Below are 25,095 nucleotides of genomic sequence, written 5' to 3' on the forward strand. Positions count from 1 at the left end.
GTAACAGAAACAGTACCTCATGCAAGCAGAGATATAGAAGGATCTGGAGGTTACAGTTAGCAGGGCAGCTTGAATGGAACATAGGCAGAAAAAGAGAAGGGGGGAAATAAAGAGATATAGGCATGGGTTGTGGGTGAGAACTTGAAGTCAATGTGGAAGGTTAGGGAAACCAGTAAAAGGACTCAAAGAGGGATGACGTGATAAGAGCATATCATGTAAGTGAGAGAGAGAGAGATGTGGTGCAAGGAGGCAGCATAGCTAAACTTGCAAATATACCCACATTTGCAAAATCCTTAACGATTCTTATTGTCATGTCTAATAGCAAAAACCTACAGTCCCAATACCATTAGAGTGTTACCACATGTTCTGTATAAGCAAGAGATACGACTAAAACAACACACTCAAGGAATCCTCAACTAAAATCCTGACAAAATGAAGCACATTTATTCTAAGACATGATACCCAGGAAAATCAAGAAGGGAACAAGTCTGTCAAACTGGCTTCTCCATTTCATTGCTGAGGTTCCCCCACAAGGATCATTCAGAATGAACAATTTCAAGCAATGATATTAACTAGCTGTATCCAAGAATACATAGTTTATCAGAATCCTGAGGTACATGTATCACATGTCAGTTTTCAGAACCTCTTCTCTTATCACTTCATTAATCTCAGTATCATGGGCAAATTACAATTTAGGTAATTGCATAATATTTACCTGAATTGACACTGCATTTTTTATTGGGACCTCTTGTCCTAAACTGTTACTTAATGTAACTGTGCATTTTTAATCAGTGTTATGTTTCATCCCAGAGATGGTTGCATTTCAGTGGTAGATAAGACTCCTGTTTTCAGTTTGTGTGTCAGTATAAGGCCACAATCCTGAAAATACTTATCAAGGTACTTAATCTTAAACATGAATATTCCTAGTGATTTTCTATACATCTTGAAACCAATAGGACTACTCATGCTTCACACTGAGCACATAGAAATGAAGGGCTGGATGGGAGCTTGAGAGGTCATCTAATCCAGCCCCCTACACTGAAGGTCCGTCCCTGACAGGTTTTCTTGCCTGTTCTTGAAAACTTCCAGTGATGGAGAATTCACAATCATTGTCAAAGTCTATTCCAGTGCTTAATTATATGCATAATTAGAAAAATTTTCATAATGTATAACCTTATGTATAATCTCCCTTGTTGCAGATTATGCCCATTACTTCTTTTCCTATTTTCAGTGGATGTGAAGATCATTTGTCACTGCCAACTCTATCAGATCCCTTAAAATATTTGAAGACTGTAACCTAGGACTTCTTTTCTCAGGAGTAAACATGCCCAGTTTTTGTTTTTTGTAACCTTTCCTGATATCCAAAAGTATTTGCAGGTCATACCTCTGCTCTTTTACTTAAACTAATGAGGTGAAATCTTGCTCCCCTCCCCCATTGACATCAATGGCAAAACTCCTATTGATTTCAATATGCCCAGTATTTTACCCCAGGAAATACTGCAATTATGAAGTGAGAGAGTGAAACCTTATAACACACTTGCCATGTGGGAATGAGGGAGAAGATTACATAGAAATGGGTGTTGTATGCACTAAGCGATACAGCAGCTAGATGTGGAGCTGTTAGCAGCAGAATGGTGCAAAAAACGAGGTAAAGTCTACGAAAATGCATGCTTTGTTTTTTATAAAATGCCTTTATGTAAGGGCCCCACGCCATTTACCATATGGTTTTGAACCTAGGGCTTTCAGCACCAAAGCACAGACTTTTGTGCTTTGAACTGAAGGAATAATTCCAGCAAATTACTGGAATTAATAGCATTATCCTCTGTATCAGGGATTTTCAAACTTTATTGCACTTTGAGCTCCTTCTCAGAACAAAAATTACTGCACAACCCTAGGAGGGGCGACCCAAACCTGAACCCACTTGAGTCCCACTGCCTGGGGCAAAAGGGCAAAACCCGAAAGGCTTCAGCCCCAGGTGGGAGACTGTAACCAAAGTCCTGTCACACAAGGCTGATGCCCTCAGGCTTCAGCCCCAGGCATTGGGCGGGGTCTTGAGCTTTGGTGTTATGCTCCAGCAAGACTAATGCCAGCCCTGTAGATTCCATTTAAAATAGGGGCATGACCCAGTTTGGGGTCCCAACCCACAATGCAAGAACCGTTGCTCTATGTATATTGTGGGGAGTAATAACAGGCTTAGCAAGAGTATTGGTCTAATACTTGATTTTTCTTTCAAGTATTAAAATATGTGCAGATCATCAGAAGATCTGCACACTCTCCTACGAGTTGCATTTTAAAAACCAAAACTGAAGTTGGCTAATTCTCCTTGCTTGCTTGAGTAATTTGCTTCCAGAGTCTAGCCAAGTTCTTCATTATCTTTAATGCTATGCACTGGGAAGTTTGAATGAAACCAGAGGAGTTAGTAATTAGTTTGGGTTACATAAGAATCTAAAGAATTGTGAATCTCTTTTAAGAAGACAAAGTCCCATATGATGCTTTTTCTTCCATTAATAGAAAAAGATTTATGCCTTCTTTCTTGTTTACAAAGCTTACTGACAGAGCCAACATCACAAAGGAAAAGCTTAAAAAGCTTTGTGTCACCTGGCTGAACAATTATAACCAAGTACTGAAAGCCATCATGGCTTAGAGTATGTCTGTGCTATAGATTCCAATTATTATTGCAAGAATGTGTAACTACCTTTCCCAGCAGTGTTTGCTAGGGTTGCCATTTGTACGTTTTTCGGCCAGAACACCCAGTAGAAATGGGACTCTGGCAGCTCTGGTAAACACTGCTGACCAGGCTGCTAACAGTCCAGTCAGCGGTGCAGTGGGGCTAAGGCAGGATCCATGTGGTTCCTGGAAGTTATTGGCACAGAAGCAGCCACAGGGGCTTCAAGCTCTTCCCTGCCCCGAGCACCAGCTCTGCAGCTCCTATTGGCCAGGAACTATGGCCAATGGCAGCTATCGGGGTGGAGCCTGCAGGTTTGGGCAATGCACAGAGATCGTTGGCCTCTCTGCTGGCTGCTGCCAGAAGCTGCCTTAGTTAAGTGCCACCTGGCTGCAGCCTACATCTTGAACTCCTTCCCCAACCCTCTGCCCCAGCTGGGTGAAAGTGAATGAGAGTGGAAAAGAGCAAGAGATGGACAGAGGGGGGATGGAGTAAGTGGGGGCAGGGAAAGTGTCTGTAGGGCAGTTCTGGGAAGGATCGAGGCCAGGCAAGAGTGTTCAGTTTTGTGCAATTAGAAAGTTGGCAACTCAGTCTTTGTTCCTGGATCAGTAAGGGGAGAAAGCAGACAGTAACACTATCAGGGCCTGATTCTCAACAGATATCCATGAAGACAGGGTATGCCTGCACTGTGTCCCTCTGAAGTTAATTGGATTCCATGTGTGGCATCAATCCCATTGCAGGTCCTCAGTTAGGCAGTTTTAGCCCCCAGCTACGTGAAGATGCTTTGTATCTGCTTTTTCCTCCCTGTCTTGTTCCTTGCACAGAGCTGAAGATTGAGCCCTATGACTTTAAGACTCTCTACAAATCATCCATAGAGCATTGGGAGACATTACGGTATCACAGATACTGCTGCGGGTATTTGAATCCTTGAAGTCTAATTAATATTATTAGACAATCTTTCTAAAAAGGCAAAGATTGGATGGCTAACAGTTAGCAACTACCTTGAATCATACTTGGCCATTCAATCTTTCTCCTAAATTGGTAGCTGAAAACTTTATTTTTATTCTTCTGGTGTGCTTTTAGAAAGATTGTCTTTTTAAAAAGTTTTTTATACATATTTTATACATCCTTATTGTAAAACTCGATACAATTTAATATGATGCCTAGAGACATCTAAGAGGGATCCTTCTCTGAAAACCTACACAAGCTTATAGAGAATGCTACCCTTACTATAAGTTTTTGAACCACCTTACAGAATTCCATAGCACTGACAGAGTTTAGAATTACATTTCATAGCATAATACCAAAAGTTCTCATTTTCCGTTACATTCCGTAAGATCACATCCATCAAGACAGCACCATTCTGCTTTCTCTTCCTAATGAATGGAAGACCTGCTACATAAATTCACTTCTCCTCCCTAGAAAGATAGGATGATCTTATAGTGGAGTATGTCAGAGACTTCCTATAGGACCTCAGGTAAACCATTAACTTCTCTGGTATTATTTTATTGCTATCACAGTTTGGACATCCTGACCCTGTTTGACAGGGTAAAAGGTTATCATGTCAGCTAACAGGATTCAGAGAGGTAGCCATTCTGTTGTCTATATCAGCAAAAACAAGGAGGCCAGTGGCACCTTAAAACCTAACAAATGTATTAGGGCATAAACTTTCATGAGACGCAACTCACTTCCTCAGATGCTTGAAGTGAAAGAAAAGCAGGGATGCAGAGATAGGAGTGTAACATCAGTGCTAATTAAATCAGGATGAATGTGACTCACTTCCAACAGAGAAAGTGAGTGTCCCTGAAAGAGAAATTACTTATTGTAATGAGAGAGCTATCCCACGTCTTTATTCAGACCCATACTGACAGAGTCAAATTTGCACATGAATTCCAGCACAATAAAAAGTCTTGTCAAGATGCAGGTTGGTAAGTCTGAAAGCCATGTTAGCTGGCCACGTTTTAGCTTGGGAGTGAACACTGCCTAAAACACAGCTCCTTAAATATACCTGACTAATGGCTTTAAACAAGTTGGCTTGCCCTGTGGCAGGACTTTCCAATCATGTTAAACAAGTTCACGTGAGCTAACATGACTGAGAAATATCATGCTTTTTGCTTGTCAAGAAGGGGCAATGTGGGATCAGAGGGAGACAACTGTCACTGTAGATCATACTGCTGATATGAGATGGTACTTGTCATGTCTCTATACCCAGTGCGTAGAAAAGGGCACAAGCACCCTTTTCAGTGCGTGAAGTGTTAGTCATACTCCAGTCTGTCCCACATACAGGGAGTCCCCGGGTTACGTACAAGATAGGGACTGTAGGTTTGTTCTTAAGTTGAATTTGTATGTAAGTCGGAACTGGTACATATTGTAGGGGAAACTCTAGCCAAACATTTCTCCAGAGCTCAGTTTTATTCTCCCACACCTCACTTCCCTCAGTCCTTTATTCTCAAGCTGAGGTATCTGCTGAGAAAAGCCGCTTCGCGTCTCCCTGGTCTGCTTGGGGGGGCACTAGCTTCGCGTCTCCCTGGTCTGCTGGGGGGAAGCAGCTAGTGCGGGGTTGCCTCACCCTGTTTGTAAGTAGGGATCCGATGTAAGTCGGATCCATGTAACCCGGGGACTGCCTGTACCTTTTTGGACAGCTGCTGCTGAGGCCTGCTGCTCCATCTTTTCCCTTCTGGCGAGTGAGGGTTCAAGGCATGGATGTTGACCTCAGTCTCTTCCTTTCCTCTTAAATCTTCCTGTCCTTCCACAGGCTTAGAGAAACTGCTGCTTCCTCTTCTTTCAGCCTGACTTTCCATAGTCTATAGGGCCAGCTTTACAGCTACCCTCTTAACTTTTTCTCACTCTCAACTGAACAATTAAGGGAAAATTGGTGTTGTTCTAAATGTTATCATGAAGTGAGCTGTTAAACAGAGAGAAAACAACAGAAAACATATGCAAAGTGATTATGGATGACCAAGGCTATCAGTGGAGGGTTGAGAGGAAGAGGAATAAATATGGTATCTTCATATTTTCTTCCTTGTGAACCTCTCTCTCTAATTCCTGTTGCTACAACAACTTCAAAATCCCATGGCAACAAAATTCATACAATCTAGAACACAGGGACCATTCAAGAGTAATGATCTAGAAAAGGTTTTAACGTCAATAGAGTTATTTCCAATTTGCACTAATTTGTTAGGATCTGGGTCCCAGTGAGTTCAGACATGTCTACACTACAGAGGTGTGGGGCGAGGAGGAGACATTGCAGGATCTCCGCTTCAAGCGCTGCAACGTGGACATCTTCGAGCACATGGCTGAGTCCCTGGCAGAGTGTGGACACCCACCCCAGACCTTGGAACAGGTCTGGAGTAAGGTAAAGGAGCTCCGTTAGGGATACGTCAGGGCCAGAGAGTGCAGCTCGTGCTCAGGCAAGGACCCCACACCTGGCCCTATTACCAGGAGTTCCACCAGAACCTGGGGGCTGGGGAAACATCTTCCCCACCTATCATCGTGGACTGCAGCCTAGAGACCCCCATCATCACCCGGCCAGAGGTCATGGCAGAGGAGGAGGAGGACCAGGGCCATCAGGAGGACGAGGAAGAGATGGACACGGTCATCCTGTCCCTGGAGCCAGAGCGGGAGCTTCAGGTGAATACTCTCAGTTTATCACACACACAGGGCGGGGAGGCAGGCGCACTGGAGGCAAGGTGAAAGCGAAGTTCGGGCTGCTCGGGCTGGACATCGTGCTGCAGTCCGTGCACAAGGAACCACGTGCAGCGTTAGTGTGTGGAACACTGACTCAGCAGGCAGCCCCTGAGCCTGGGTGGAATCCTGCTGCCAGGCTCAGGAGAGGCCACACACACATCCAGCCCCGGGGCAGGGAGGAGGGGCAGTGCCCTCCCAGCACCTGCCATGGCTGGAAGCAGGCTAGCCACAAGGGCGCAGGCACGACCCCCGACACCCCAAGGAGTTCTGCACACAGCATGTGGGCATGCCTGCACGTGCGAGGCAGCACCCACTCCCACAAGCAGCGCTGCGAGCCGCAGGTTTGTGTGTGGACCCCAGGGAGGGCCGGGCTGCTCCCAGCTCCTCTGCCGCCCATGGAATCCCACTGTGGCTGGACACTTCCCTTGCCTGCTTGTCCATGGGTGGGAGGGAGGTGGGGGAAGCAAGCAGCATGGTCCCCTGGGCACCTTGGGGCCCCTGGGAGGCAAGGCTTGCTGTGCAGGCCACACATGGCCTTCCTCTCAGAACACCCCCCTCCTCTGCCCTGAGGACTGTTGGTCACTGCTCACAGAGGGGAGCACGGCCTCAGGGACAGTGTCTGCATGGATGACCGACCACTTCTCCCTCTTTGTGTTCTCCACAGCTGGGCCAGTCGGTACTGAGGGGTGAGCCATGTCACCCGTGCCAGCTGACACAGCCCGAGGGACCCAAAAGTGCGTCAAAGTGCAGTGGACCCTGGAGCAGAAGATCCACGAGGACGCTGAGTGGCGGAAGTGTGCCTGGGACCAGCTCATGCAGTGGTGCGATAGCATGTGTGCTGTCTTGAGAGAAATGATGGCACACCCACCTGCTGTTGCTCCTCCTGCCTACCATCCTCCTGCCCCCCCCGCTATGCCCATTTCCCCTCCCACTGCCCCCCATGCAATGCCTCTGCTCCTTCCCCAAGCAGTGCCCATGCCCTCTCCCCAAGTAATTCCCATGCCCTGTCCCCATGTGATGTCTATGCCCCCTCCCCCCATCCCCTGACATCTCTGACACTGCTCCAGCCCTAACTCCTGCCCACCCCCCTGTGGTACTCGGACCCACCAAACCCCAACTCCAACGAGGTCCCCGCACTCAAGGTGGCACATCTAGCCACCCCCTAGGCCACTCTGATCCCTCTTCCCCATCCAGGTTATGAGCCCCCCCTCTGCCTGCCCACCTTTTTTTAATGAAAGATAAATACAGACTTCATTTTGTTGGAAATCAAACAGGTCTTTTTATTGAGAGGTTAGGGAAGGGGAAAAAGGAAGGGTTGTATTAGGAATAAGGTTGGCGTAGCCAGAGGCCCCTGTTGGGGAGGCCTTGGGGAGAGTTACTAGGGTCCTTGAGAGAACCTCTCCTTCTGGGCCTCTTGGATGCGCACCCGGCCTGATGGGCCTACTGGATGGCAGCTGTCCATGGATGCTCGAAGGCTCACCCCTTGCAGATGGCTTCTGCTCCCCACTTCGGAGCAAGGCCTTCCCCTTCCTCTCCACAATGTTGTGGAGGACACAACATGCTGCGACCACCTCGGGGATGTTGTGCTCCCCCATGTCGAGGTGGGTCAGCAGGCACCTGAACCACGCCTTGAGGCAGCCAACGGCGCACTCAACCAGGATCCTGGCCCAATTCAGGCGGGCATTAAATTGGTCCCTGCAGAGGTCCAGGTGTCCCATATAAGGCTTCATAAGCCACGGCATCAGGGGGTAAGCCGCGTTCTCCACAATTCACAATGGCATCTGCACATCCCCAACAGCTAGTTCATGGCAGGGGAAGAATGTGCCCGCCTCCAGCTTTCCATACAGACTAGAGTTCTGAAAAAAGCAGGCATCATATGCCCTGCCCGACCACCCAACAAAAATGTCCGTGAACTGTTCATGGTGGTCAACCAGGCCTGCAGCACCATCGAGAAGTAGCTTTTCCTATTAATATACTCGGCTGCTTGATGCCCTGGTGCGCAGATCAGTATGTGGGTCCCATATATGGCTCCAGCACAGTTCGGGAACCCCAGAGCAGTGAATCCAGCCACGATCGGGTCCAGGTCTCCCAGGCAGATGACCCGCTGCAGCAGGATCAAGTTGATGGCCTTCACAACCTGCAGAAGGATATAAAAACAAACACACAAAGCAGAGAATGAGAGAGGGAGTTCCTGAGCCCTTGGGAGATGCCCACCCCCCTCTCTTCTCTTCCCCTCCCCCAAACACCCCAGGAGCCTCCCCCTATGAGGCCACCCCACCAGCAGCAGGCCTGTGTGAGGGTGGAATGTCACAACCCCCCAGCCCCACCCCACCCCCCAAACCCTCTTTCCCAAGACTCCGTTTTCCAGGACCCTCCCACCCCTGCAGCCCGAGAGTGCCTTACCTCCATGAGGAGGGCCCCTACAATGGACTTCCCCATACCAAACTGATTGCTGTCTGGGGTGGTGAGCTTCCAGATGGCAATTGCAACCCGCTTCTCCAGGGGATTGGCGGGCTGCAGGTGGGTGTCGCGTTCCTGGAGGGTGGGGATGAGCCAGGCATACAGCTCCGAAAAGGTGGCCTCTCGTATGCAGAAGTTTTGGAGACACTCCATGACCAGCCAGTCCCACCAGTCTGAATTGGTATCAAGCCTCCAGAAAAGCATCTCCACTGTGGGGTGCAGTTGCCAGAGTGTAGCTCCCGCACCCAGAGAGAGGGTCCCAAGAATGAGCTTGGGGCTGAGCTCGGTCAGGACCAGGAAGGCAGCTGGCACAAAGTGCTGCAGAAAGGCAGCATGGCCATGGCCAGCTCCAGCTCCAACTCTATGGCAGCAAGAGTAAAGCTGTGGCGTCCAAAGAACCAGGGCAACCACAGCAGGCACCTCCAGAGCTTTACTGTCCCTCGAAGAGGTAGGCAAACATGCAGCAGAAGCAGAGAAATGGCTGTCTGGGGGGTCCCTTTAAGTGCATGTCTCTGCAAGGCTCCAGCACCAGCACTCAGAAACAACTGGTGACCTAGAGCCCTGGCTGATGTGGTTCCGGGTGGCCTTTTATGTGAGAAAGTGGCCAATTAGACTGGATGTTCTCTTTCAAAAAAGCAGATGGCTTTTTCAATGCACTTTTGTGTGTGGACGCTCTCTTTTGGAAGAAGTTTTTTTTGGAAGATCTCTTCCAAAAAAAGCTTTTTTCCGAAGGAAGCCGACAATCTAGACATAGCCTTCCTGAGCACTGATGCAGAGTTTCTAAGCACTCTCAACCCTCACTAATGTCAATGAGAGCTGAAGGCCTTATATTACAAGAAGTGCCCAGTAGCTCACATGATCAGTCTGTAACACACTGAGAAGAGACTTTGTTGCACCCAGATTGTTTTTTTCTGTAACTTTTAGCTATGAAAATCAAAAGTAGCTCTTCTGAAGCTGATGAGTTATACCAGTGAAAAGCTAATGTGTATCTGACGCAGAACTCATCCCCTAGGAATCTCTAAAGTTCCTGATATAATGGATCTCTGGCATAAGCAAAAAGCCACAGTAATTTCAAGCTCCATTAGAAACAGATTTTTAAAAATCTTCTGGGAAAGCATCTGGAACTATAGAAAGGGAACAAAATGAAAAGTCAAAATACTTAACTATATATTTAAATATAAACGCCATGGAGACTCTCCCCATCCGAAATATTCTGAACCTTGATATAGACACCACATACTGAAACTCATCAAATATCACACTGAGCATCCATGCATATGCAAAAGCTGTAACAGTATTGCCCGCACTGCTGAGCTTTAAAAAAAGGAGTTCCGATTGCAGTGTTGAGTACAATGTAAAGATAGATATCTAAGATGTTCAAGGCCTTGGTCCTAGTTTTCAAAGCCATTAACTGGCCAAGTGTCAGCTACAATAAATACTTCATCATGTATGAACTGCTAAGACAGTTTCTGTCCTCTAGTCTAATGAAGGTCAAAGCAAACAGGACAAAGATCAAGAAAATCAGAGATAAGAGATTCTTGACCAAAAGTAACAAGCTATGGAAATGAACTTTCCAGATGAGATTAGACTGGTCCAGATTCTGGCTGTTAGTTTCCCTTTTAGTACAGGTTTTTCATCAGAACCAAAGGAATGTGTTCAACAAGCAACACATCCCTGCTGCTCCCCGATACCTTATGCCCATACAAAAAAAAACAACCAAAAAACCTACCGTGAATTAATTAGAAAAGGGAGAAAAGGGCTAAAGATTCCATTAAGTTCACTAGGAACCTTTATTAATCTGCAAAGTGCTCCGACACAATACAGAGATGTGCCAGGACAATAGCCTATGAGAAAGTAGATAGTGACCATATATATAAGCTGCTAATAAACAGTGCTTGTATTACCTTTGTGTTTCCAGCCTCATGCATAGACACTACATGAACTGAAGCAATTCTCCTAGGGTCTTTGACTCCATTTGTCTTTTGGCATGTTCACAAGTGGCACATTTTTCTTGGTTGTGTAAATGCCATTGCTGTGTGCGTTTATGAAGTAGATCAGGTGTGTACATGTGCTGCAGTCTTTCTACAGGGTGTCACAGTGTGATTTTCACATTCTGAACTTTTAATTTCGTGCATCACAGTTTCACTGTCTCTTCAGAAAAACAGCCAGGCTGTGTCTACATTGGCCCCTATTCCGTGATAGGGATGCTAATGTAGCACTTGGGAATAGGCATTTTCATGGCTGCCGCTTTTTTCCGGCTTGTAGATAAGCTGGAGAAAAGCGCCAGTCTGGACGCGATCCTCCGGAAAATAAGTGCTTTTCTGGAGGATCTCTTATTCCTACTTGAAAGTAGCTTATTTTCCAGAGGATCGCGTTCAGACTTGAAAGTAGGAATAAGAGATCCTCCGGAAAAGAGCTTATTTTCCGGAGGATCGCATCCAGACTGGCGCTTTTCTCTGGCTTATCTACAAGCCGGAAAAAAGCGGCAGCCATGAAAATGCAAATCCCGCGGGGAATATTTAAATCCCCCGTGGATTTGCCTATTCCCAAGTGCTACATTAGCATCCCTATTATGGAATAGGGGCCAATGTAGACGTAGCCCCAGAGTGTTTAATAATGTTTTGCCAAATGTATTAGGAACTGATGAAAATTCTGTGTATATTTAACAGTTGTAGACTGCCTCAGATCTTTAAAGATCAATACAGCCCTACAGGTTCTGCAGCAGACTCTATTGAACTTTGCAAAGTATGGATGCTGAAAATGCCACCAGCCCTTTTGCAGGACTTCACAAAAGAAAAGTTGTAATGAAGGACAATTTACTAGCACCTGTGAAGCATATGACACATGCAAGGATTACATGAACGGGGGCAGATTCAAGGGTGAACCAGACTTGGTAAAATAGAAAGCAACCTATAGCCAATCCATCCCTTGAACTGAATCTAAAATGAATAATGATGATAAAAGAAAAGCTCTCTTGACACTGTCCTGAATAAATAAGATATGCTTGAAAATATGATTCAAGTCTTTGTGAACATAAGCTTCAAAGACTTCCTCTTTTAGACTTTCTTTTTCCCCTCTTTTAACCAGGAAATACACTCACTTTCTCTGACCTCTTTGCTGTTTTGCAATCCTGTATTCATTACAAATTTCTCTGATATGTAACTTTCTGTATCTAAACTAAAACACAAAAGATAGCTGCCCCCACAGCAGCCAGAGAGTTGCCCATACATTTAAAAGCACAGAACAAAATCTCTTTTCAGTGACGTTTGAATACACCATAGTGGGGACTTAAAAAGAGCCTCTGCTAATCCTAACATTATCCTGTTCTCATTTAAACTGGGGAGTCCAGTGGGATTTATAGAAGGCTGACAGACTGGCCCTATCACCATAATTTCTCTATGTATTTATATGGCCTTATTTGCTAATTAATGAATGTATCAAACTGATCAACATCACTGAATTTATCTTCAAAACATCTTTGTGAATGAGGGATTTCCACTTGATCTCCACTTTGCAGATGAGGAGGCACTAAGTACTTATTTGTGGTCCAGTAATATAAGGGAAAAGGGTGGTGCTAAGTAGCTATAACGTTGGAGTGGGATGAAGAGATCTAGGTTCATTTCCCATGTGCATCGCAGACTTCCTATGTCACTTTGAGCAAGTCATGTGATCTCTGGGCAGTACTTTCAATCCCAAGCATTCAAAAATTATGTATCAGTACTAGAGTTGCCAACTTTGGTTAGATACATTCCTGGAGGTTTCCTCAGATGGTATAATCTATATCCTAACATGATATTGGCTAAAAATCATGAGATTTTTAAAAATAATAAATGTTGGGTATTTTTTACTTGACTTCAGTATTTTGAGCCCACTGGGTTCATGCCGCCATCCCCTAAGAACGATAAACTTTGTTTTCATTTAAGGGGAAAAGATGAGATTTACACTTACTTACATGACTCAAAGAGCTGGGGCTTTAAGAGAAAAAACACCAAGGGTACGTCTAGACTACATGGATCCGTCGATGGAGCCATGTAAACTAGTTTACCCAGCCTAGTCAATGAAGCGGGGATTCTTGCCAGGAAGAACGGCATTGTGCAAGAGGGTTTTTCTTGCGCAAGAAGGGGCAGTGTAGATGCTCCTTCTTGCGCAAGAGCCTCTTCTGAAAAAAATGGTGGCTCCTTAGGTATGCAAATGAGGCTCGGCAATATTCCACACTTAGCCTCATTTGCATATTACTCACCCAAGAAGCCGCGAGTGTAGACATAGCCTCAGTGTACACAAAGCCTTTGGCTATGTCTACACTGCAGGCTTCTTGCTCAACAGTTTTTGCACAAGATTTCTTGCACAAGAGCACGTCCACACCACAAAGCGCATCACAAAAGTGATGTGCTTTTGCACAAGAGAGCATCCACACTGCATGTATGCTCTTGTGCAAGAAAGCTCTGATGGCCATTCACAGAACGGCCATCAGTGCACCTGTGCTTTTTCTTGAGCAAGAAACCCCTCTGAAGCATCCATACTTGCCTTTTTTCACAATAGCTGTCGCGCAAAAGGGAGTTATGCCTCAAAGAAGATTTACCTACACCAGCAAAAGCCCTCTGTTCTGCAGTTTTACTGATTTACTTGCACAAAAGTGCGTTTGAGGTGTCAACACACACAGGTTTTTGTGCAAAAATAACAATTTTTGCACAAAAACATTGCAGTGTACACTGCAGGCTTCTTGCGCACAAACTGTTTTGTGCAAGAGTTCTTGTGCAAAAGGTCTTGTGCAAGAGTGTGTCCACACTGCCATGTGCTTTTGCACAAGAGCATCCATGGCAGTGTGGACGCTCTCTTGCGCAAGAAAGCTCTGATAGCCATTTTAGCGATAGAGGTTTCTTGTGCAAGAAACCCCTGTTGCCCATCCACAATGCTTTATTGTGCAAGAGCTCTTGTGCAAGAGGGCTTATTCCTCGTGGGGAGAGAAATAACACTTGCGCAAGAAACCCTCTTTTCTGATGCTTTACAGTAAATTTACTTGCACAAGAACACACGTGGGCTACGTCTAGACTGGCATGATTTTCCGGAAATGCTTTTAACGGAAAAGTTTTCCATTAAAAGCATTTTCGGAACAGAGCGTCTAGATTGGCACGGACACTTTTCCGCAAAAGCACTTTTTGCGGAAGAGCGTCCGTGGCCTATCTAAATGCACTTTTACGCAAAAAAAGCCCCGATCGCCATTTTCACGGTTGGGGCTTTTTTGCGCAAAACAAATCTCAGCTGTCTACACTGGCCCCAAAGGGACTTTTGCCCGAATGGGAGCAGCATAGTATTTCTGCAAAAAGCACTGATTTCTTACAGTAGGAAGTCAGTGCTTTTGCGGAAATTCAAGCAGCCAGTGTAGACAGCTGGCAAGTTTTTCCAGAAAAGCGGCTGATTTTCCGGAAAAACTGGCCAGTTTAGACACAGACGTGCAGTGTAGATGCTCCCAAATTTTTGCGCAAGAACAGCTGTTCTTGAGCAAAAAGCCATGGCCAGGGTATAAGATCTTTTTCGTTATAAACCACACGCAAGCAGATTACATAGATACCGTAAGAGCTGCTTGCAGCAGGCCCGCAGCAGCCTGCTTTGGGCTCCCCCTAGAAACTCTGCTCCAAAGAGAAAAACAAAAAACCATTTCTAGCCTATGTGTTCGATGCCGAAGCTGCGGCCTGCCGCCGAACTAGCAAACACCATTGCATGGGGCCTGCAGAAAGCCGCCCCGCGGGCTCACTCACACCGACGCTGGTTGTTGAATTGGGACCTTCAGAGCCTCCCAATCAGGCCCTTGGCCCGCCCCGTGTGCAATGCACCCTGGGTCTTGTAGTGCGGCTTTGTAAAGCTCTCCTGTGTCTCCACGGCACAACGAGAGCAGGGAGGAACAGTGCATTGCCGGGGTTGTGGGTCTCCTCTTCGGTCCGGCCGCTTGTTGGGGCGACTCTGCAGCAGCAGCAGCAGGACGGACGGGCTGGGCGATGTCCGCCGTTTGGGAGCTGCTGGCTCTGAGCTTCTCTCTGCTGCTGGTGGTCTGGGGCCAGGGGAGTAAGTACTCCAGGGAGGCGAATGAGGCAGCTGCAGGCGGCGGCCCCAAGCGCCCGGAGGCCGTGGCATTCAGGGTGGTGAAGCTGAACCAGATCTGGGAGAAGGCGCAGCGGGTGAGTAGCTAATTCGCTTCCTTGAAGCCGCATCCCCCTGGGGACCTGGGGCTGGGTCACCATGCCTGCGCTGGGAGCGTTTTCAAGCCTCCCTGCCTGAAGCTGCCCCTCGAATACGACTTTGGGAAGCTGAACAAATGTGCCCCGATCTTCAGAGGGCTGATCGCCTGCAGCTCCCCGCGCCGGGTGCGGGGTGCGGCGGTAACTTCAGCCAGTCGGCCTCTCCAGATGCCTCCGTAAGGATCGTGGGGCCTGCCTTTAGGCACCTGGTTTTCAAAGCATTGGCCCAACTGCAGGAAAAAAGCTTAATTGTGAGGCATGGCGCTCTCCTTCCCCGTATATTTGATGGTGGTATGAAGTTGTACAACTGCCTCTGAGTCTTTCTTTGGGTAATGCTGAAATGTGGGGCAACCCGCACCTTATGCTGACTCTAAATTGTGATGAGACATTAGCTCACCTCCATCTTAGGTACTTATATCGCCCCCCTGCATGCTTGTATCTGGGCACCGAACACTGTTTAACATTTCTGTCAAAGTGCTATGATCCATGGCTACGTCTACACTGGCATGATTTTCCGAAAATGCTTTTAATGGAAAAGTTTTTCGTTAAAAGCATTTTCGGAAAAGCGCGTCTAGATTGGCAGGATGCTTTTCCGCAAAAGCACTTTTTGCGGAAAAGTGTCCGTGGCCAATCTAGACACGCTTTTCTGCAAAAAAGCCCCGATTGCCATTTTTGCAATCGGGTCTTTTTTGCGGAAAACAAATCTCAGCTGTCTATACTGGCCCTTTTGCGCAAAAGGACTTTTGCCCGAATGGGAGCAGCATAGTATTTCTGCAAAAACATTGACAATCTTACATGAGATCGTCAGTGCTTTTCCGGAAATTCAAGCAGCCAGCGCAGACAGCTGGCAAGTTTTTCTGGAAAAGCAGCTGATTTTCCGGAAAAACTTTCCAGTCTAGACATAGCCCATGAGTTTTACTGATTTGAGCATGGAGGTGGCTACGTAACTTGTCCAAGATCACAGGGGCAGTCTCTTGAGGAGCAGAGACTTGAACTCAGATCTTCTAAGCTACTGCTGTAACATCCATGTTTCAATAAACACGTAGACACTGACTCTAAATTCCAGTGTTGTGCCCTCAGTATGTACCTAGGCTATGGGTCTCCTTGTGCATTTGGGCAGAGAGTTCAGATACTTTGCCCTCTTCTCATACCCACAGGAGTCTGCAGCTCTCCCCTTAACTCCAGTGTTCTCCTCACCTCCACAATTCTGCACACAAATCAAGAACGAATGTCTTAAATCTCTCTCTCCTCACCTGTATGTGCAGGGGGAGGGGAAAGGAGTGTGCCATAACAGAGAAACCAACAGGTGGGGAAAACATAATACCAGAATGTAGGTGTGAAAGCATTTGCGACCACACTGGGATTGTCACTTAAAATCAGTTTTGCGAAACAGGCATGTGTTGTGTATTTCTGATTTGAACAACTCAGTAACACTTTTTTATACAGATATTGTATTGTGGTATTAACAAATGTGAGTTGAGGCAAATTACTGAGTTATAATACATGGGAGAGCCCGATGGTATCCTCTGAAGAGAGACAATACTTTAAGCTGAGGCTTTGTATACACTTAAAAGTGTAAAGTGCTGCCAGTACAGCTCTTTAACATGGCATTGTGGCCATGGCAGCAACACTGAAAAAGAGCTCTTCCAGCACTATGGGTAAACCACCTTCATGAGGGGAGTTGCTAACCGTTCTGGTAGCTGTAAAATCACTGCTGTCACCTGGTGCTTGCAGTGCTGTGCTTGGTGTGAGGAGGTGTTTTTTCACACCCGAGCCAGAAAGTTGCAGTGCAGTAAAGTGGCAGTGTAGACTTGGCCAAAATATACTGAGCTGGCTTTGATAAGCAGGGGTTCTTACTACTGAATTTCACTTTTGGGTCCAAATTAATCAAAAATCTCCATTTACATTCCTCTCCCCTCCCCCCCCCCCCCCCCCCCCCCACATTTTTGGCAATCCTAGGTGATCCTTTCAGCAAATCTGCACTAACATTTTTAATATGGTAATGAAATCCCAAACCATCTTCACTGCTGGATTTCCTGTTAAAGATCTGTATGAGCCTTTTTCCAAGACTGAGCTCTATATTATGAGCTTTAGGGACCCTGGCCTTTCTAGCCATTTATTAGAAGAAGGTGAAAATAAAGATCTCTGTGGTTTTGCATTGGGGTGGGTGTTGCAATTCCGTATTGCAAAATACAGCCATGTGTTGTAACTCCATTGCATTATTCAGTGGTAATCCAGAAACAATAAATTAGAGTGCCTTCCCTGTTTCCCAGAAATAAGGTTGGTGTCTCTCTCTGTTCATAAGCTAACCCCAGTTGTCCCTAGAATTGATACATTCACTTGACCTGTGAATTACTTGACCTGTAATTCTTATCAGAGCAAAGCAAGGGTTCCATTTATTCATTGCCTGATTCTATACCCTATAAAGTTGACTGTAGTGAGCATGGGATGAATCCTTTAATTCTTAAAGAACCCTTTATTCTTTCATTGTTGCAGCACAAATACTTCTAATATCTGTCATTTTACAGTACCATTGTGAGCTTTAAAGCCTAAGAAACGATGGGTTCCAAAGTCTAGCATGATACTGTGTTGTGAAGTCCATTTTCCAGTCTTTAATCAGAACCACTTGTCTCTTTCTGCCTTGTGGGTAATGATTACAACTGAGCCTAGCAATTTTTGATAGGATATTGTAATGTTTCACAGATCCTCTGGTGGTAGTTTCCAATGTTGGCAATTAACAATATTAAACATTAGGCAAGGAGCAAATAATTGGGCACTTAATGGCTTAATTATAAACCTCTTTTGATCAGTTTTCATTGCTACCTACAGTCAACTCTTCGTACCATTTGCTAGTGTGTGACAGTCCTTAAGGTTCCTCATATGTACACCTCCCCCCCCCATGTTTTTTGGTGATTATCATTCTTGGGACTGTGTGAGATTAACTTCGAATAGAAGCTGTGCTTTGAGTACTAGTTTCATCTGTTCTCTTTCAATATCCAGCATTTAATAGGTTCTTGTACTGCATCCAATTCTGTAATCCAAAAAGGGGCCAGGCAAGAGAGTTCTGCAAATGTTGGCAAATTTGAAAGTCTTTACCCTTTTACATTTTGTAATTTTCCAGCTGTTCTTTTCTGAATTTCCCATTGGAAATATGTTCTAAATTGGATTTCTATTTTGGAAATGGAAACATTTCAAAAACAGAATACTCAACATTGTTGGGACTGAGATGATGATCAAAAGCTACTCAGCACCAATACAAAAGATGGGAAAATGGACACCACAACCATGTATGTTTCTTTGTTTTGCAGGAAAAAAAGACTTAAATATTATATATAAAGTTTCCATTTAAAAAATACACCTTCATAAGGAAGTCCGTAAAAATGCATACAGGAAAAAATCAGTGTTTGAAATAAGATCAGATTTCTGTGAAATGTCTTCATTTGAAAACTCCATTTTACCCTTTCTTTAAGCTTAAAGTTTATTATCGCATGTTTATCAAGCATATGCCATATGTAGTGGCAGTATATGATAAATTAGGCATCTGACTGTGAACAATGCAGTTCATCTTTTATTAACTAGAAACATGTACCTAATGAAAAGTTGTATGTTTAAAGGTTTAATACAACAGTTTTGAAAATCCTTGAGAGAGGGATCAGTTTGCTCTGTGAATTATTTCTAGCATATTCCTGTGTATATTCTGCATGAAAGAAAAAGTAAGCCAATACCAGTGTAAGGTTAAATATTTGCAGAATAGTAGAGTGTAGGGGAGTCAGTACCCACTTTACTCTTACACAGGTTTCTCCACAGCTTCTATAAAATTGTATGAGACTGAAGTCATGACTGACCTGTTAGGGTTCACAGCATGCCCCCAAACCACAAAGTACCTAGGCTCTGATATGCCTCCCTCTTTTAAAAAAAAAAAAAAAAAAAAAAGGCGTGTGCTAAAATCTCATTGACTGCATGGGTTTACATTCTGTGCTGAACATGGACAGGCTAGTACATGGTTAAGATCTCTGCTGAATGTAAGCCAGTGAATAGTCCCACTGAAGTGACCTAAAAGTCAAGAGGATGACTCATGTTCTCAACTCTGGGTTTGAAATCAGGGTCAGAGAGCTCAATATCTTGCAGGGTCACCTTAATGCATAACTATTTTTTCTAATTGCTCTAGATTTTAGAGTAAACTAAGGATCTGATTCACAATGCACTTGCACATTTAAACAAGTTAACAGTCCAGTTGCCTTCTGTGCTATTGAATTCAAAAGGGCAACCCATGCTTAAATTGAAAAATATGTTTTGCTGTGCTGAAGGCTAACTTAGTTACATATTAACATAGAAGCAAAATGCAGGACAATGTAGCACTTTAAAGACTAACAAGGTGGTTTATTAGATGATGAGCTTTCGTGGGCCGGACCCACTTCCTCAGATCAAATAATGGAAGAAAACAGTCACAACCATATATACCAAAGGATACAATTTAAAAAAAATGAACACACATGAAAAGGACAAATCACATTACAGAACAGAAGGGGGATGTGGGTGGGGGGGGGGGAAGGAAGGTGAATGCCAGTGAGTTAATGATATTAGAGGGTGGGGAAGGGGAAATGTCTGTGAGTTAATAGTATTAGAGGTGATAATTGGGGAAGCTATCTTTGTAATGTGTAAGATATTATTTGGTCTGAGGAAGTGGGTCTGGCCCACGAAAGCTCATCATCTAATAAACCACCTTGTTAGTCTTTAAAGTGCTACATTGTCCTGCATTTTGCTTCAGCTACCCCAGACTAACACGGCTACATCTCTACCACTATATTAACATAGACAAATCAGAGCACTTCTAAGTGGTTTGAGCTGCTTTTTTTGAAGTAACCTGAGGTAACCTGTTTACTCCAAAGGAGTTTCTGTGTGTAGTTTTTTCATTTCATAAATGAGAAGTCAGAGAATATTTCTAAAGCATGCTGATATCTTAATGTTTTTAAAATTGTTCCACAGACAGTGAGAAACTAACTGGTTTCTGAATGTAGATTCTGTATATCCGTTTCATTTGTTATCATTGAATATAGCTTTTATGCTGGCAAATAATTTTCACTAGATATGGTCAATAGGTCCAAGATTCCAAGCTCTGAAGTGGATCTAAACTTTCCAAAAGAAGGGGTGCTGGGATAGTAGAGATAACAAGATGTAAAAAACTCAAATGGGACCTTGCTAAAGCCAGGCTGCTGAAGTGTTGGGTTTTTTTCTGACCTCACTTCCCCTTTGTCTTCTAGATCCCCTTCTAACACACCATTCACCTCCTACTCCCAAGCCGCAAAAATCAATGTTAATTCATTGTTTGATTGCTCCAATTTAAAGCCACAGAAATCAGGAATTTCAGGAGCTATGGCTTCTATCACAGCCATGCATGTTCAGCCACAATGCACATCAGTAAATTATTCCTGTTCCTGGCTCTGGTTGTGGGTTTGTTTTTGTTAAAGGTATACAACATTTTCAAGTCGATAAATCCTCTAGAAGCCTTACCAAACAAACAGAATTTTTATTTTTTCATATCGCATGCTTTTACAGATTCCAAGGCCAGAAGGGATCTTTGTGATCCTCTATTCTGACTTCCTGTATTCTGACTTCCTGTACAACACAGACGGTAGAATTTGCTCAAGATTGATGTTGGGCTGACAAGCCTGTAACTACTTGGGTCATTCTGCTTATTCTTTTAAAAATTGGCACAATGTTAGCTTTCTTCCCATCTTCTGGAACTTCCCTGGTGTGCCAAGTCTAACGAAAATCAACATGAATGGTCCATCCAACTTCTCATGCAGCTCTTTTAAAATTCTTGGACATGAATTTTCGAGACCAACTGATTTAAAACTCTGTCTGTTCTATTAAGAACACTTCCATAGCTGCTCATAGTTATGTTGAATATTAACCATATTTTGTTGGGTCAGAAATATTTCCCTGGAGTATTTTGCACTCAGTCACTGTAGAAATCTTAGTGCATTAGAACCAGAAAGTGAAATAGACTAATTGTCCATAATGAAGAAATGGGGATGGAGGGAGGGAACAATAAATGTGATTAGATTTATCAAATGTTTTATTTTAATAATCTGCAGTATTAGTAACCGATAAAGATTTCTTTAAATCTTGTGATGTCCTCTTGAAGTTCACCTCTCCACCTGCTTTTCTTCTCTCGCCAACCAAAGCTGAAAAGAGTTAATTTCTCATTCACATTTATTAATACCAGCACACATGGCCAATGCTGCTGTTAGAGAAACGGTTGGGGCTCTGAGGAACAAAGGTAGTTTAGGCATCTAGATGTTATGGGAGCATGAATATCTGCATAAAGAAGGAGTTTATTTGTACAGTGTCTAGCACATTGTTCCCTGTGCTGTGACCAACACTGTCCCATTTCAGTGGAATATCAAATATTGTCTTCTATGCCAGTCAAGCTTCAGTGGTAACTTTGCAGCTGTGTGTACGTGTGCATGTGATTACAAGGCAACTGACCACAAAGTGTTTCTCGGTTCTTATTAGCTTCATCTATCGGCTGTAAAACTGGCAGAGCTACATAGTGACCTCAAAATACAAGAAAAGGATGAGCTGAGCTGGAAAAAGCTGAAGGCTGAAGGGCTAGATGAAGATGGAGAAAAAGAAGCCAAACTTAGACGCAATTTAAATGGTAAGAAATAACTTGGTTGAAGATAAGAACATAACAAGAACAGCCATACTGGGTCACACCAAAGACCCCTGTATCCCAGTATCTTGTCTGCCGACAGTGGCCGATACCAGATGCCCCAGAAGGAGTGAACACACCAGGTAATCCTCAAGTGATCCCTCTCCTGTCATCCATTTCCAGACAGATTTTAGAGGTTTAGGGACACTATTCCTACCCATCCTGGCTAATAGCTGTTGATGGACCCTAACCTCCATGAATTTATTTAGCTCTTTTTTTGAACCCTGTTAAACACCTAAAGGGCTCGTCTACACTGGCCCCTTTTCCGGAAGGGGCATGTAAATTTCACCAGTCGTCGTAGGGAAATCCGCGGGGGATTTAAATATCCCCCGCGGCATTTAAATAAAAATGTCCGCCGCTTTTTTCCAGCTTTTAAAAAAGTGCCCTTTTCCGGAGGGTCTTATTCCTACTTCGAAGTAGGAATAAGACCCTCCGGAAAAGGGCACTTTTTCCGGAGGATCGGGGCCAGTCTAGACGCTCTTTTCCGGCTTTTTTAAAAGCCGGAAAAAAGCGGAGGACATTTTTATTTAAATGCCGCGGGGGATATTTAAATCCCCCGCGGATTTCCCTACGACGACTGGTGAAATTTACATGCCCCTTCCGGAAAAGGGGCCAGTGTAGACGTAGCCCTAGTCTTCACAACATCCTCTGCCAAAGAGTTCCACAGGTTGACTGTTTACTACGTGAAGAAAAACTTCCTTTTGTTTGTTTTAAACCTGCTGCCTATTTTCACTTGGGTGACCCCTAATTCTTATATTATGGGAACAAGTAAATAACTTTTCCTTATTCATTTTTTTTTCCACACCAGTTGTGGTTCTCTATCATATCCTCCCTTAGTCTCCTCTTTTCTAAGATTAAAAAGACTTGGACTCTTCAGCTTTCTTCATATGGGACCCGTTCCAAACCCCTAATCGGTTTTTTTTTTAAAGCCCTTTTCTGAACCTTTTTCAATGCCAATATATCTTTTTTGAGACGAGGTGACAACATCTATATGTGTTATTCAAAATATGGGCATACCAGGGTTTTATATAGAGGCAATAAGATATTCTCTCTTATTCTCTATCCCTTTTTAAATGATTCCTAACATTCTGTTTGCTTTTTTGACTGCTGCTTCACACTGAGTGGATATTTTCGGAGAACTATCCACAATGACTCCAAGATCTCTTTCTCTCTCGTAGTTGTAGCTAAATTAGTCCCCATCATATTGAATGTATAGTTGGGATTATTTTTTTCCAATGTGCATTACTTTACATCTATCGACATTAAATGTAATTTGCCATTTTGTTGCCCAATCACTTAGTTTGGTGAGATCTTTTTGAAGCTCTTCACAATCTGCTTTGGTCTTAACTATCTTGTGCCAGAATTTTCACTCAGGGTATGTCTACACTACAGCGCTAGTTCGAACTAACTTAGTTCGAATTAGTTAATTCGAACTAAGCTAGTTCGAACTAACGCATCTAGAACTAAAAACTAGTTCAAACTAGCGTTTTGCTAGTTCGAACTAGTAAGTCCACATTGAGTGGACTCTGAACAGGGCTTAAGGATGGCCGGAAGCAGTGCCGGCAGGGCATAAAAGGAGGACTTAGAGCATGGAGATACTGTCTCAGGCTAGCCGAGGGCTGCGCTTAAAGGGTCCCGACCCCCACCCCGGACAGACAGTTCTCAGGGGTGCCCCGCTTGCAAAGAAGTTCTGGCTTGGAGTGCCCTGAGTGCCCACACTGGGCACATCACACCACTCGGCCATCAGCCCGGCTGCACTTGCCGCAGGCTGCCATCTGGGGAGAGGGAGTAATTGGGGGGCTGCAGGAGAGCTTCCACCCCCAGAAGCCCGCAGAGCCAGCCCAGTCCTCCCCATCGGGGGCTCGTACCCCATTCCTCCCTCACCTCCTTCCACTTACCCTTCCCTAGCCCCCCTTCTTATTGATGTACAAAATAAAGATAACGTTTCTTCCAACATTGACTCTGTCTTTATTGAAAAAAACTGGGGGAGACTGGGAAAAGGAGGTGGGAGAGGGGAAGAGAAAGGCTGGGAGAGGGGAGGGCAACTAACATGATCAGGGGTTGGGAACAGGTCCCAGATGAAGAGAGGCTACAGAGACTGGGACTGTTCAGCTTAGAAAAGAGGAGACGGAGGGGGGACAGGATAGAGGTCTCTAAAAGCAGGGGTTGGGTGGAGAGGGTGCATTCAGAAAAGTTCTTCCTGAGTTCCCATAAAGAAGGACTAGAGGACACCAAAGGAAAGGAATGGGTAGCAGGCTTCAAACTAGTAAGAGAAAGTTGTTCTTCTTGACAAAGCAAATAGTTAACCTGTGGAACTCCTTGCTGCAGGAGGCTGTGAAGGCTACAACTAGAACAGACTTTAAAGGGAAGTGAGATAAAGTCATGGAGGTTGGGTCCATGGAGTCCTATTAGCCAGAGGGTAGGAGTGGTGTCCCTGCCCAAAGTTTGTGGAAGGCTGGAGAGGGATGGCACGAGACAAATGGCTTGGTCATTGTCTTCGGTCCATCCCCTCCAGGGTCCCTAGGGTTGGCCGCTGTTGGCAGACAGGCTACTGGGCTAGATGGACCTTTGGTCTGACTCAGGACGGCCATTGTAAGCTCAGGGCTCAGTGTCGGGGGTCTCAGTGGACCCCCTTGATTTTCATGCACACCTGGTCCTGGGTGGCCAGGCTGGCAGCTCTCCTGCCCTAGACGGCCACTTTCCTGTGCCTAGTGCGGAGATCGTGGACGAGGTCCACGATGTCCGCACTAGCCCAGGAAGGTGCCCGCCTCTTGCGGTCCAGGGCAAGCTCCCGGGAGCCGCCAGCCTGGTCCCGGCAAGAGGGGGTGGGCTGGGGGGCATCGGGTGGGTGGCTCTGTGCCGTGCCAGGTGCAGGGTCTGCTAGCTGGGTGCTGGCAGGCTTGCACCTGGCACGGGCACCGTAGCCAGCCCGTGCCCCTTTAAGGGGTCTGGGGCCGGGAGGGGGGCATAGAGTTTCCCTGGTGTTGGCCAGAGTGGCCACCAGGGAAACCTGGGGAGGGCTAGCCTCCCACTAGTTCAAACTAAAGGGCTACACAGCCCTTAGTTCGAACTAGCTAGTTCGAACTAGGCGTTAGTCCTCGTAAAATGAGGTTTACCTAGTTCGAACTAAGCGCTCCGCTAGTTCGATTCAAATTCGAACTAGCGGAGCGCTAGTGTAGCACCTATTAAAGTTAGTTCGAACTAACGTCCGTTAGTTCGAACTAACTTTGTAGTGTAGACATACCCTCAGTTACCTAAAGTCAGATGCCTGCATTTATTTTTGTCAGGAGGCAGTAAGCACACAAATGTCATATTGAAGCCAGGATTGGGCA

The 25,095-nt window shown here is 45.2% G+C and overlaps 1 protein-coding gene and 1 long non-coding RNA gene across 2 annotated transcripts in view; both read left to right on the plus strand.

Annotated features, from left to right (window-relative positions):
- Positions 1-3,996: 3,996 nt before the first annotated feature.
- LOC112546631 (uncharacterized) lies at positions 3,997-7,612 on the plus strand. Its single transcript, XR_003090354.2, has 3 exons — positions 3,997-4,142; positions 5,847-6,295; positions 7,017-7,612. It is a non-coding gene; the product is annotated as an uncharacterized LOC112546631 (long non-coding RNA).
- A 7,036-nt stretch (positions 7,613-14,648) lies between these two features.
- Positions 14,649-25,095, plus strand: part of LRPAP1 (LDL receptor related protein associated protein 1) — a 28,277-nt gene continuing 17,830 nt past the window's right edge. The window contains exons 1-2 of the mRNA XM_006128250.3: positions 14,649-14,985; positions 21,565-21,709. Of these exons, the coding sequence (XP_006128312.1) occupies positions 14,806-14,985; positions 21,565-21,709 (325 nt within the window). The 5' untranslated portion in view covers positions 14,649-14,805. The remainder of the gene's footprint in view (positions 14,986-21,564; positions 21,710-25,095) is intronic.

The sequence above is a fragment of the Pelodiscus sinensis genome, chromosome 5, assembly GCF_049634645.1.
Source record: "Pelodiscus sinensis isolate JC-2024 chromosome 5, ASM4963464v1, whole genome shotgun sequence".
Lineage (NCBI taxonomy): Eukaryota > Metazoa > Chordata > Testudines > Trionychidae > Pelodiscus > Pelodiscus sinensis.